This window comes from Sturnira hondurensis, unplaced genomic scaffold, assembly GCF_014824575.4.
Source record: "Sturnira hondurensis isolate 20B ecotype Veracruz unplaced genomic scaffold, ASM1482457v3 Scaffold0010581, whole genome shotgun sequence".
NCBI lineage: Eukaryota > Metazoa > Chordata > Mammalia > Chiroptera > Phyllostomidae > Sturnira > Sturnira hondurensis.
The window spans coordinates 289,273-303,514 of NW_028083212.1; the positions used below are offsets into that span (position 1 = coordinate 289,273).

The 14,242-nt window shown below is 43.6% G+C and overlaps 1 gene segment (V, D, J or C); it reads left to right on the forward strand.

Annotated features, from left to right (window-relative positions):
• Nucleotides 1-5,411: 5,411 nt before the first annotated feature.
• LOC118996018 (immunoglobulin heavy variable 4-30-4-like) lies at nt 5,412-7,897 on the forward strand. The segment is given in 3 exon segments: nt 5,412-5,530; nt 5,616-5,981; nt 7,791-7,897. Coding segments are annotated over 3 exon segments (519 nt in total).
• Nucleotides 7,898-14,242: the final 6,345 nt, after the last annotated feature.

The following is a 14,242-nucleotide window of genomic DNA, read 5'->3' on the forward strand; positions in this document are numbered from 1 at the left end:
ATGGACTTTACTGTCATAATTCTGGAACTGTTGGTACCAATCAATTTTTCCAGTTGGGTCATTTGTTTCACCTGAAACTGTGGTCAAGGTGGTTTCTTGTATAAGCAGGACTGGAACAGGTAGCACTTTAAATATGATCACTAAGAAACTGTCAGTATGTGAGTTATTTACAAATTAGCATTCCTTATTGTAATTCCTTTTCAGAGAAAGTAACAGAAGTACAATGAGTGTGTGTGTGTGTGTGTGTGTGTTCCAATTTTCCACTGCTAGTTCTTCCTCCATATCTATGGGGCTATTGATGTCCTCTGAATCTTCTGGGAGAATGACAAGACTGAGCCTTTTAGAAAGCAAGATCTTGGGAGTTAAAAGGTTTATTTTTTAAAGGTGACTGTCTAGCAGGTTCTCTTCTCCTGGCATGGGTAAAGTGAGTCCTAGAGAGCTTCAAAACAATAAAAACAGGCACTATAGAGCAAAGAATATTAAATATAAAATAAAAATTCCTCCTTTATGGACCTGAGTCACTGTGGTATCTCTGAATATAGACTCATCAACCAATATCTAGTTGCTTCAAAGAGATGGGTGTGATAGTCCAATGTGTGTTGACACCAGGCAGCTTGTTATCTGATTTTGGTGATGCTTGTTTTCATCTGAACTCAGGTGTTAGCATAAGAAAAACAACAACAAGAGTTTATGATCATGCAAACTCCTTGTTCTGTTAGTATGTAGTTAAGGCAAGTTGATTATTTAAGGCAACTCTAGTGAGATAGTACAGAGATTTCTGAATACTAGGAAATGAAATGCCAATTTCATTGGCTACAGTGATGTAACCCTTGGAGACATTCTGAAGTACATACCAGCGTGCACCTGCTCCGATCATTTTAATAGAGTACATCTAAAGAAATGTTTATCATCTTGTATTTCTATGGGGAGACCTTGGGTGATTTGTGGGCATGTTCCTTGATCACTTGGTAGTCCCATCTCCCTGAAACTTTTTGATGACTTGTTTGTAAATCTCGGGAAGGAGTATGTCTTCTCTCTGTCCCCTGAATAAGTTAAAAAAAAAAAACTGCAGATGGGGTACATACTCCCTTGGGACCTGAGAGAAAGCTGTTTCCTTTTAGGAGAAAAAGTTTCTCGTGTCTGTAATTTATAGAACAAGACCAGTTTCAGCAAAAGAATGGAATATTCATGCAAATAGAGTAAGCAGTGTGAAAATTTTAATCCCTGGTTTGAAGTTTTAATGGTTTGAGGTATGCTTTTTTATTATTTTTTAATAAATTTTATTGAATATACCATTGCAGTTGTCCCAATTTGTTTGAGGTATGCTTGTTGCTGCATTTGTCTCATTACCCCTTTCACCAATACTGAATTTTCATAGTCAGTTTGGTGTTTTATACTGACTATATGGGTCACAAGTGTATCTTTGCCTCCTGTGGAGAAAAAATGATGGTTTGGGAGGTGTCTACAGGAGGCCCTGGACCTTCTCATTCGTTATCCTGGTCAACATGCCAGTTCACCATCTGCCTATGTGCCCTTATTTACTCATTTGTCTTCACATGCCTGTTGCCAGGCACCTGAGATTTCTGTCTTGGTGACCATTGATACCTGGCCTCTTGTTCTTGCTTTGATTTTGTCTAAGTAACTACCCTCTTTCCTGCTCAAGAATTTTGACTATGAATCCTTTAAGGGGAAAATGGTGACAGATTGTTTCTTCAACTGCTTCCTTCTGGATAGGGATGACATGTTCCTTCAGAACCAAGAAATCCTTGCTCTCAGAGGGCAGGTGTGGCCTGGACACAGAAAAAAAGTGCAGATGGTTCCTGGAAGTGGTACTCCCTGAGTAGAAGTGGAGCTTTAAAATGGAGGAGTCAAATTGTGTGACTACTATCAGTATTATTGAAGAAGCTAGAAAAGGTTATGATCCAGTTCTGTTCATAAGTTAAAAACATTGAAGACTAGTCACTTAACTAGAGTTTAATGTCCATAATTGTGTGGTACAAAGTCTATTGAAACAAATTTCTCTACATAGAATCACACTCATTTTTTTCAAAAAGCCAAACAAAGGCAAATTCATTTAAAGCATTAAATTTCAATTCTGCCTTATTATTTGCATAAATGTAACAGGAATAACCATTGATTATGTAGGCTCTCAAATGTGTTTTGCTGGACTCTTATAAGAAATGGCCAGGATGAGATTTAATTCTCCCCATGAAACTGGGAAGTCAAGCCACATGGTTGCTATCAATTTTTACTGCTATACCTGCAACTTTGAGTGAGTTCCTTCAATTCTTGAGGTATTCCAATATGTCCTGAGCTCTCCCCTGCCTTTTCCCATGAAAGCAACCTTCGCTCCTTTCCTGGAGAGATTTCCATGAACCTTCTGAATAAGCAAGGTACTAGGCCCTTTCTCCAAGTATTTTGTATTGGCTTCAATGTCATTCCACATCCTTAAAGCTTTTGCTGACATCAGAGTCTAGGCAGGTCTCTCTCTGACATGACATTCCACTCAAAGTCTTAGTTGATAAAAACACAACTGGAAATGGCTTTATGTGTACTGTAATAAATCAAGCAGATTTCTGATTGATATATTCAATCTAATATATTGTCATGGAAATAATTATACTCATTCATTATGTCTTTCCAAATTTCAGAGGTATTAAACAGGGGGAATATATGTACACCTCAGTATTTATTACTCAAGTTAGTTTACCAAACTGCTTTAAGAAAAATGCTAGGTTTCTTACATCTGAAAAAACAACATGATTAAAAATTAGCAATTTGTTCAGCAACAGTTACAAATCTACAATTGTCTTCAGTTCATGTTGTCTCATAATCAATTTTTATTCTTATTATTAGCCAGTATTTCTGTAAATCCAGTTATTCCATATATTTCAGTCATCTCTTACTGATAAAAATATGATCTGAAAATTTATTCTAAAAAATATGGAATATACAAGAAGTCATAGTCCTTTCCATGGTTGTCTCTGAAGATGTAAAATATTTGGATATGTATCCAGATCAAACTGCGTCTAATGGAGACAGTTTCCCATAAGCTTGAAAACAGGCCTGATAAGTAGTGTTCTCATAGCCCTGAGACTGTGTCTGATAAGTGGTTCCCATAGCCTTGAGTGGGCTTGCATGCAGAGAGTGAAGCTCTGTTATACAATCTGTTGGTTCACAGTTAGCTTTGTCTATATTTGAGTATATAAGGGAGTTGGGACTTCTCTCCCAGTACACAGAGAGAAGTCAGGAGACACACAGGTAACAGGCAGAGATAAGCAAGGAGACACACAGCTAGTGGCGTGCATGGATTGCCAACCTTTGAATAAAGGCATGTAAGACATCTGAACATCTACATGAATGTCCTTACATATGGCTGAATCCCATGAACCTATCTGGAATTGAATGGTTTCAACACAGCATGAGTCAGAGAGATGTGTGAAGATAGGGAGAGAGGGTGACTCACATCCCGAGAGGGTGCAGAACATTTCAAGGACACAGACGCCTCTTTAAAGGTGATGCAAATTGTGTGGTGTGACATTAAGTCCCAGCACTCTCTTACTCAAGGTGTCACAAGGATTATGGTGGGGGATGCACAATTGTCCATGGCACCCATCAGACACAGGACCATGTTGCACAATGTGGACCCTCCCTTCTCAGTAAACACTTTGTCCCCATGAATTGTCACTGTTCAGTGTCCCTGAGTCAGGTATCCAACACTTCCCTCTGCTCCCGCTCAATATGGAAATGATAAAAGTGACAAGACCTTCAACTGGTTCCTCATATCTGGGGTCATGGTCTCTAAAGTTCTTTGAAAACTGGGACACAGAGATGGCCAGGTGACACCTCAAATGTGTATTGGGCAGCATTGCAGGGGCAGATGAGGAAGAGGACATGTCCAGTCTGAGGGGCCCAAGGGCTAGGTCAGAATATACATCACAGGGCAACCCTGGCCATGGAGGGGTGCTCAGTGCCCTCCTCACATTGGTGGAGGGAACAGGAATGGGTTACAGAGCACAGTTTTCCCCTTGGGCAAGGGTGTGCTGTTCACTGAAGGAGTTGTTCTCACTGCTTCTCTTCCTAAGAATCCACTTTGCTGTCCTTCATGCTGGTCACTGTTGGTCAGTGCCCAGGGCTCCTCATAGCTGTCCCCCAGAACCTGCAAAGCATTGGTGTCATCCCCAGCATAGAACTCACTATGGTTCCATGTGGCTGCACCAACCCCTTACTCTCAGCTCTCTTGCCAACAAAGGAGCAATCTCCTGAGAACTTTGCCATCAACAAATCTCAGGTCTGGTCCAGGGGTGTCCCCAGTCTGTCAGATGTGCCCCACTCCTTGCTGTGTACTGTTAAATAATGAGACTGCAATGGGAATGCTCTGTGTATAGAGGGTGAGCAAGACTCAAGGAAGCAAACCTGGTTTCAATCATTCACCTGACAGTTAAATCCCATCACGCACTCCTACTCAGCTTTTTTGATTTAATGAAAGATGCTTCTAGTCTGCACTTTGTTTTCACTCCATATGTAACCTTAGCCCATTATGAGCTCCCTGTCCTCTTCCCAGAACATTAGCCTCCAGATACTCACTCAAGGACCTCAGGTGAATGGGGGACGGAAGGTTCCAAACTGACAATCTATGACTAGGAGTCAGGTCAGATAATCCACACACATCTCAGAACCATTGGTGGCAGAGTCAGTACCTGCATCTATGGAAGAAAGTGACCCCTGGGTCTCAGAGTCTCATTTGGTATAGGAACCCTGGAAACCTCCTGAGTGGCCCAACTGAGGGACAGGGCTGCACTGCCCTGGGGGAAGTGACCTTAACAGAAGGACCCTGCATGTGTAACACCTGTGGCAGCTGCGGGGTCAGGGCTAGACTCTGGGCAGCAGGACCTTACCAGAGTGTCCTGTTCCCTGCAGCTGTATTGAAACACAGAGGCTGTACCTGCACCACCACCTACAGGCCCTGGACACCTCAGCCTGGTGAAGGGAAAGGCTCTTCTTCACTTTGTAATAATTATCACACCAAATAGTGTTTTATATGAAAATATGATGATCCAGTCTGGAAATGATGAGCCTACTTCATGTGTTTCCTAGGACTGGGAATATGTTTGTGCATAATGTTAATCAGTTTCATTAACTACAAGATTATAATAGGGTGATCCTCACATCTTGATCAGCATTAATTTTTAAATATAGGAAACTGGGGAGTCCCTTTTCCTTAGTTCAAGGCATCTCATAAACTATCTGCTCTCCCATCCCTGACCCATGCCACCAAGTCCAACAGAAGAACTCTGCTCAGAACCCAGAAAGATATGGGGTGGTGACCTGAGCCCTTTCCCACTTATGAGAACAGAGCACCCCACATGCAAATTTTTCTCCCAGCTTCAGAGTACATCCTCCCCTGGGCTGTGGGGGCTCACATATCTCTTCTCACACAGGGCTGAGGTCTCTGAGGAAGGCAGAGCTGTGTTCTAGAAGAAAATGAGATTGCTGTGCCTTCTCCTGTGCCTGGTGACAGCCCCCCAGGGTGAGTGTCTTGGGTGTCAAATCTACATCTATGGGATGGTGGTGACTGCACATGTCTAACAGGATCTTATATTCCTTGTCCTCAGGGGCCCTGTCCCAGGTGCAGCTTAAGGAGTCAGGCCCAGGACTGGTGAAGCCCTCACAGACCCTCTCACTTACCTGCACTGTCTCTGGTTACTCCATAACCAGTGATTACTACTGGAGCTGGATCCGCCAGATCCCAGGGAAGGGGCTGGAGTGGATTGGGTACATAAGTTATAGTGGAAGTACTTACTACAGTCCGGCTCTCAAAAGCCGCACCTCCATCTCCAGAGACACGTCCAAGAACCAGTTCTCCCTGCAGCTGAGTTCCATGACCACCAAGGACACAGCTGTGTATTACTGTGCAAGAGACACAGTGAGGGGAAGTGAAGGCGAGCTGGGGCAGAAACCTTCTTGCAGGAGACTGGAGGGTTGGGCTGCAGGGAGTGCTCAGGACACCGGGGGGCACTCACGTAGCAGGCAGCCCAGTGGAAACCAACACTGAATTTGGTTAACAGAATCTGACATCCCAGGACCACTTTTCTGAGTCCCCTCTTCCTGCATCAGACCCTGCTTGTGCTGCTGGGGGGATACTTGTCCAGTGATACCCATGGTTCAGACCTTGGGGGTCCTGGCCTTGAACTCTGAGAATGTGGGCCCGTGGGCTGCAGGTCAGTGAGACTCCCCCTACAAGTCAGGCCATAGTTGTCTACACTGATTGGACAAGGGCATCCCTGAACTAACGCCACACAAAGAAAAGCTGGAACCTTATCACCACGGACTTTTCAGGTTCCATGTGCTGGGAAAATAGGAAATAACCAGAATGGGCAGTCTCCAGTCTTCACATCAATTGTGTTTGCTTCTGTTATGTCATCAACGTAGGTCACCCGCTCAGAATGTGAGTAGGGATTCTTTCCCGTGTACTAGGAAGAGAGGAGAAGAGAGACCTGGATTTCATTACCATGAAAATCACGTGTGTGTGTTTGTGTGTGTGTGTGTGTGTGTGTGTGTGTGTGTGTGTGTGACTTGTTGAGCAGTAGAAGTGCAGTGGAATTACGACCCCATACAAGGATACTCAGATGGGACCTTCAAGCATAAGACCTTGAGGACATCAACTCCCAAAAATCACCTGAGATCTTCTGAACTCAAGGGTATAGGCTGAGTCGGTGCACCTGGGATGCCCAGCAAAGAGACTCCTTGGTTGCTTCACAGTGCCTGGTGTAGGGGCTCCCTGCAGAATCACTGGGGTTTGAAAAGATTAAACATGGGGTTTGATGTCTAAACACATGGTGTCCCTGAGCGAGCATCTTAAAATCACAATGTAACCTTTAATTCCAGACTAGACATGCTGACAAATTTATGTTCTATGAGCCCATATAGGACCCTTCCCTGCAGGGCATGGACTGGGCAGTAGGGGACACATGAAACCTGTGATCTCAGGGCTGCTGCCCCAGGACCAGGCAGAGAGGGGGCAGATGAGGTGTCTCCACTGAGGGCCTGAGTTTTCCTCTTTTCATAAAAACATCTAAAATGAGGGGTAGGCATGAGGCGACTGTAAATATCCCATTCTATCAGAGAATGCATCATACTTGATAAGAGAACCACAGTCAATGGCAGTAATTCAAGTGCTTCTTTATATCTTAATGTTAAGAAGTGGTGACCAGAATGGTCTTTTAAATGTAATAAGTGCTGCATTTTGGAGACACACTGATTCAGGAATAAGATATTAGGCATTAAAACCCAGAACGGGTCCAGACAGTCTCTATTACACTCAAATGTGACTTCTTCATGAGGAGCATGTCCTGTGGGGGCCTGTTCCTCAGTGGAAGGAGCTGTATCTGCACAGAGTTCAGGTTTCTGGCAGGGGACATATATTTGATAACACTAACTTGGACTTGGACCCTGAGTCTCCCACTCAGCATGGTCCCTGTGTCCTTGACCTTCTCCAAGGTGGAGTCAAATATTCAGCTGTGAAACACTCTGCCTCATGACTATGAAATGAGAAGAGATAGGCTAGGTTGAATGTGGGTCGGTCTGTGCCCTGAGAACATCATCCGCAGTCACACCCTCCCCTATAGAAGACCTGATGGCACAACCCCTCACCATGGCCTGGAGCTAGAGAGCCCTCCCCCTGGTGGCTGTGGCTACAGGTATGGGAGGGACTCCTTAGCTCCTGGGTCTGGGAAGGGACAAGGGAGTCTCAAGAGGGATTTCCACCCACTACAGCCTCCTCTCCACAGGTGTCTACTCCCAGGTGTGCCTGCTGCAGTCTGGGACTGTCGTGAGAAAGACTGGGGACCCAGTGAAGGTCTCCTTCAAGGCCTCTGGGTACATGATCACCAGCTAAGCTACGATCTGGTTGAGACAGGACCCAGGAGAGGTCCTGCAATACATTGTCCAGATCAAAATGAACAGTGGGAAGCCCATGTGTGCCCAGGGCTCCTAGAACATGTTGTCTCCTGCATGGAAACCTCTACCATCATTGCCTATCTGCATATGAATGGTCTGAAGTCATGGACACAGCCATGCGTTACTATGCAAGTGGCACAGTGTGATGACCCACAACCTCAGTGTGTCACCAACCCTGAGAATTGGGATAGCTTGGCTGAGCTGAGGAGATGACAGGGGGATGGGCCTCCTAACTTGCTGGAATGCACTCAACAATCTGAGCTCAGAAAAGTTGCTGCCAGAGACACATCAGACTCAGGGAAAATTTTCAAGAGACCAGATGCAATGTAAGAGAGATACAGGGAACACACTCCTGAAATAACCCCTATTATTTTGTGTGATTGTGCAGAGAACACATTTGGAACCTCCCTGTCCTCTGAGTGAAGCACCTCATTGATACATCATCTGGGAATCCTTGATCAGGGTCACCTTTGGGGATTCAAATGTGGTGTCTTCCTAGCTAGTTCTAGGACATCACCTTATTTCTGAACAATGGCATTGTGCTTGGGGAAAAGTAAGTATATAAGTCAAGGGGAGATTTCTATGTTCTTCCTTCTGACCAAGCATCACAGAGATTACCTTTGGCAGCAAAGTTGAGGGTTGACAGGTATTCCATGTTCCGACACTGTTTATGACATCACAGCATTCTTTCTGTCCTCACTTGTGAAATAATAAAGACTGTCCTCTCCTGAGACAATGGCCCTGTGAATGTCTCTGTCCCTAGGCAAGTACTAATGTCATCTCACAGCAGAGAGCAGGGTGAGGACATTATTGACAATGGAAGACACACATTCAACCTGTACTATGTTCCTATGTCAACTGAAACACTTACAATACACCTAGCACTGCAATCTACACACATTTATCCTTGTGCATTCTGGAGGTCAGAGAGAATGTGCCATGTCAAATGAGGTGTATTCACCATCTATGGTAATTCATCCCCATGCACGGTGTTCCTTTTTCCACTTTGAACATTAATACAGTCAGTACTGAGTTCAAGTTCAGTGTGTCCCCATCATGCATGGCCATGGTGACAGGCTCCCATGAGTCACACACAGACATAAATAGGGACTGTGAGAGAGAGGAGATGGTTCTTCTGAAATTAACTACCAAAAAACTGGGTCCTGAACACAAACCTTCTTCGTGTTCCCTGATGAAAGCTATGTCACAGATCCATATAGACACAGATTCTGATGATGAGCAGTACGCTGACCCCACAATGATGAACAGTTTAATATAAAGGTAAATCCACCAGTTCCAGTAATGGTAATTTTTTTTTAATGATTTGTCCATCCTGCAATCAATGGATAAATAAAAATAATGTTCTTCATGTCAATTATGCTTTTATTTATATTTGTCATTTTTATATTAGTGTTTTGCATCAAGGTTTTTAAAAATATTTTATTTATTTATCTTTAGAGGGGGAGAGAAGGGGAGAAATATCAATGCATGGTTGCCTCTTGTAAGCCCCTGTTGGGAACTGGCATGCAACCCAGGCATGTGCCCTCACTGGGAACCAAACCATGATCGTGTGGTTCACAGGCACGTGCTCAATCCACTGAGCTACACCAGCCAGGGATGCATCAAGGTTTTCCATAATATGATTTATAAAATCTCAACATAACTACTCCACACTTTCTACATAAATCTTCACCTAAGCAGACCTAGCCATGACTGAGTTTCTTCGGTGTCATAAATGTTTGAACTTACTTTTAACACAGAGATTAGGAAATTAAAATAAAAATGAGACCATGAAGATGCTGCACAGTCAGCACAAAACTCAACTAGAGAAACACGTCCCAGGTAGTAATGTCTGTTTCTCTGAAGAGTTCACATTTCTGTCTCCCAATGATTCACACAGATATTCCACCTCCTCCAACACTGGGTCCACATGCTCTAGGGTCACAGTATCTCCTTAGTTTGTACTCTGCTATGTAGAGGATCCAGGGACAGATGAAAATTTCTGTGACCTGAACTGGAACCTCCTGCACTTTTAATGCTCCCTGTGGTCATGAGCATTTAATTTCCTTGGTATGTTTATAAGTTGTGGCTTTCAAAGGTATATTTCATTTTAAATACCTCTGTTTTATAAAAAAAAAATACTCTCCTTGGACATGTACACTTCTCATGGATCTCTTGGGACAGTGAAGATGGCACAGGGTCAAATGTGGGGAGTAATAGTTGACAAACGAACACTCTCAGACCTGTAAAACACTTGGACCATGGCATTCATGTCACCATCTAACTCCAGAGCTCCCTATATAGTAGAAGAATATACAAATAGGACCCCTCTGCTCATGAAAAGCAGCTCAGCCCTGACCCTAAAGTTCTGGGACAAAAACCTTGCTTAGGATACTGAGGTGTCCCCAATTCCTGATCGGTACAGAACAGAGACCTCTGGAGTTTCAGCTCAGTTGGGTATTCATTGTTATTATTTTAAGAGGTAATTTATGGAGAATAAAATATGCTAAGTATGTGAGCTAATATGACTGAGAGGAAGGGTGGAAATATGACAGTTTTCTGACAAAGATGACTTTGTGTTTGCAGGTGTCCTGTGTGAGGTGCAGTTGGTGAAGTGTAGGGGACTTGGTGCAATGTTGGGGGTTCTCTGAGACTCTCCTGTGCAGCCTCTGGATTCATCTCCAGTAGCAAGTATATTAGCTGGGTCTGCCAGGCTTCAGGGAAGGGGCTTGACTGTGTCTCATACGTTAGTAGTAGTGGTGGTAGCACATACCAGGCCAATTCTGTAAACGGTCAGTTTACCATCTCAAGAGAAAACACCAAGAATTAGCTCTACATGCAAAACAACAGCCTGAGAGTGGAGCATATAGCCATGTATTACTGCATGAGAGACTCCATGAGGGAATTCAGTGTGGGACCAGACACACAACTTTCAGCATGTGGGGAGGCTGTGAACATTGGAGGGGGGGCTAAGCTTCCCTGAACACAGGAACAATACTAGGAAAATTTGCAGGTGGAGTTTTGCTCTGTTTTCCTGTGTGGTTTCTTCTTCCTGTAATGGTTTCCATCAGGCAACCTCTCTGCTTTCCTGATTGTATGCTCACCTCTGAATTTTCTGAGTTAGAAATGTCTATTGTAAAGACAGACAACCTTCTCTCATGTACAAAAGGCAGAGCCTTTTCCAGACAGTATTGCGTCCAATTCCAATGAACCATCAAACTCTTTCACCCTTCTCATTGTATAAAAGTGGAGGCTCTGATGGCCCCAATAGTTTTGCACAACCCCACACAGTTCAGTATGAAGATGGCCAGCAGCAGGTAATATGCATGTTGGGCAGTGGTCACCAGAAAAAAATGGACCCAATTCCAGGAAATAAATGTGCCCAGTAGTGATGGTAATAATCTTGGGATGATGCTCAGAACACCAGGTGTAAGTGACACCACACAGAAGTAGAGGGATCCATGATTTTTGGTGTGGATGTCCAGGCTGTTGACCAACACAGTCCAAAGGGACAGGAAGTATTTATCACACTCTTAGTTTAAATATCTGGGAAGAGCAAAAAAAAAATCCCTTCAGCAAGGTAAGCCCAGTTTGACAGAGCCAGGAAAGAAGACTGACTGAGGGATTTAATTCTGTCCAGGTGTGGGCGAGGAGAATGTGTTCACAGGGCCTTGTGTGGTTTCATTCTCCTGATGACACTGAGAGAGGAGGCCCAGGCTTTCTTATCAGATTTCCCATGTGGGGCAGATAGGGGCAGGAATGATACTTAATTTGACAGCACTCATATATGAAACAATATAAAGTGTGACTTTCTATTTCACTTAACAACCATAAAAATGGGGAAAATTGGATAAAGATCACTATGTGTGAACAACAACCATGCATACAGAAAATGAAAAGAAAAACAATTATAAGAAAGCAATTGACGTTAATGATGATGATGGTGATGATGACAATGATGATTATGGTGATGGTTATGATGGTTACTTTGATGATGATGGTGTTGGTAATAAAGATAATAGTTATGATGATGATGACCTTGAATTTATTCAGGTGTCTTGGTTCAGTGAAACAATGTCTGTTCATATAGACACCCTGTCACCAGGGCTCCTCTAGTCAAAGGTGCCCTCTGTTCTCTGTACATGTGAGAGATTTTATAAATGGAGCCCCAGTGAATTATGAGGCTTGGGTTAGTCATGGTGTTACCAAATGAGTAATGACCTGAAAGTATTCTAATTCCTACTTGCATGGACCTGTGACATTGTTACCAAATATAACAGAGATACCATGAAGATGTGAATGTGAATAATGAGGAACTCACTTTCCACCTGTTTCCAATGACAGGTTCCTGTTTTTTCTTGATCTCTACTTGCAAAATCTTTAACATTTCTATTTCTACTAAAGGTTTGTATTCTAAGATGATACAATCTGTCTATCATGCCCTGTACTCCCTTTTTATTCTCACTTAAAAATTCTTTAAGCCCATGTTTCTATTCAACTGTGTTCACGAAAATAAGGCATAGTTCTGTTGGTGACTCAAACGAAGTGCAGCATCTCCCCTTATCCAGTTCCAAAGAGTCTGTTTGAGTCCCTATGTCTGCTGTAACCAATGAACATGTAAATGAAGGATGACTATTTTCTGGGGAGATCATTGGGAAATAAACACCCAATAAAAGGTTCATTAAAATATTGATACATTAGGCTTGGTTAAAATTAAAGAGATTTGCTCCAACAAAGATTCATTGAGTAAATAAACAGAGATGAGAACATGAAGACTGGGTCCCCAAATTGCATGTCTGAAGGAAGACAGTGCTTATTATATATTAACATCATGTGTTGTGAGGAATACCCAGGCACCCTCTGGCTACAGTGATTATCCTATGCAGCAGGGCTGAGAAAGTCTGGAGGTGAGGCTTTTCCATCAGGATAAAAGATCTCTTTCCTGTGAGCAAATCTGTGCTAGGAATTCTCTTCTTTTCCAGCCTTCTGAACCAGGACCTTAGTTTGACTCTGGGCAACAGGTCCTGACAAGTGTGGCCCATTCCCTGGACCTGATCTGAGACAGATGCTGCACATACACTGCCACCTGAAGGACCAGCAGCCTCAGCCAGGTCAAGGAAAAGGCTGCTCTTTATTTGAAATTGTTTTTACAGTAAGATTTACATATTATTTTATATAAATTTATGATTATCCAGTCTGGCAATGATTCTTCTATTTCGTGTGTTTCTTTTTTTTTGGGGGGGGCATTTATTTATTTTTAGTCTGAGGAGAAGGTTTGAGAAACAGAGGGAGAGAAACATCAATGCGTGGTTGCCTTTCATGTACCCCCAAGTGGAAACCTGGCCCGCAACCCAAGCTAGTACCCTGACTGGGAGTTGAACCAGCACCAACTTATTTCACAGGTCTGCACTCAACCCACTGAGCTACAGCAGCCAAAGCACTCCATGTGTTTCCTTAGATTTGGGAAGATGTTTGGGCATAACATTCACTTGTTTTTATATGCACTTGAATAATTCATGAGATCAAAATACTTGGATCTGCTCCTCTGGTCCAGCTTTAATTTTTAAACAGAAAGAAAAGCTGTCCATGAACATGATTCAAAAGTGCCTCATAATCCTACTGCTCTCCCATCCCTGACACATGCCACCAAGTCTGAAGATAATAAATGTGCCCAGGACCCAGAAGGACACAGGGCAGTGATCTCAGTTTCACCTGTGTTATGAAGGCAGTGTAGCAGAGTCTCCCACATGCAATGTTCTCTTCCAGCTCCATGGCTAATACTCCCCTGGACTGTGGGGGCTCACAGTTCTCTACTTACACAGGACTGAGATCTCTGGAGAAGACAGAACTCTGCTCTAGAAAATGAGAGTGCTGGGTCTCCTCCTGTGCCTGGTGACAGGCCTTCAGTGTGAGTTTCTCAGAAGTCAGACATGTATCCGTGGGATGGTGGTGACTGCACATCATTGACAAGGACTGATGCTTCTTGGCCCCAGGAGTCATGTCCCAGGTAAAGCTGCAGGAGACCTACTCAGGACTGGTGAAGCTCCTTCAGACACTCTTTCTCTTCTGCACTGTCTCTGGCTACTCTATACCAGAAATTACTCCTGGAGCTGCCCCCCCCCAGCCCCAAGGGATTGGGATTCAGTGGATGGGATGCATAAGTTATGATGGAGGAGTGTACTACAGCCCACCCATCAAGAGCTGCACCTTCATCTCCAGAGACACATTCAAAACCCAGTTCCCCCTCCACCTGAGCTCTGTCACAACTGAATACACAACCATG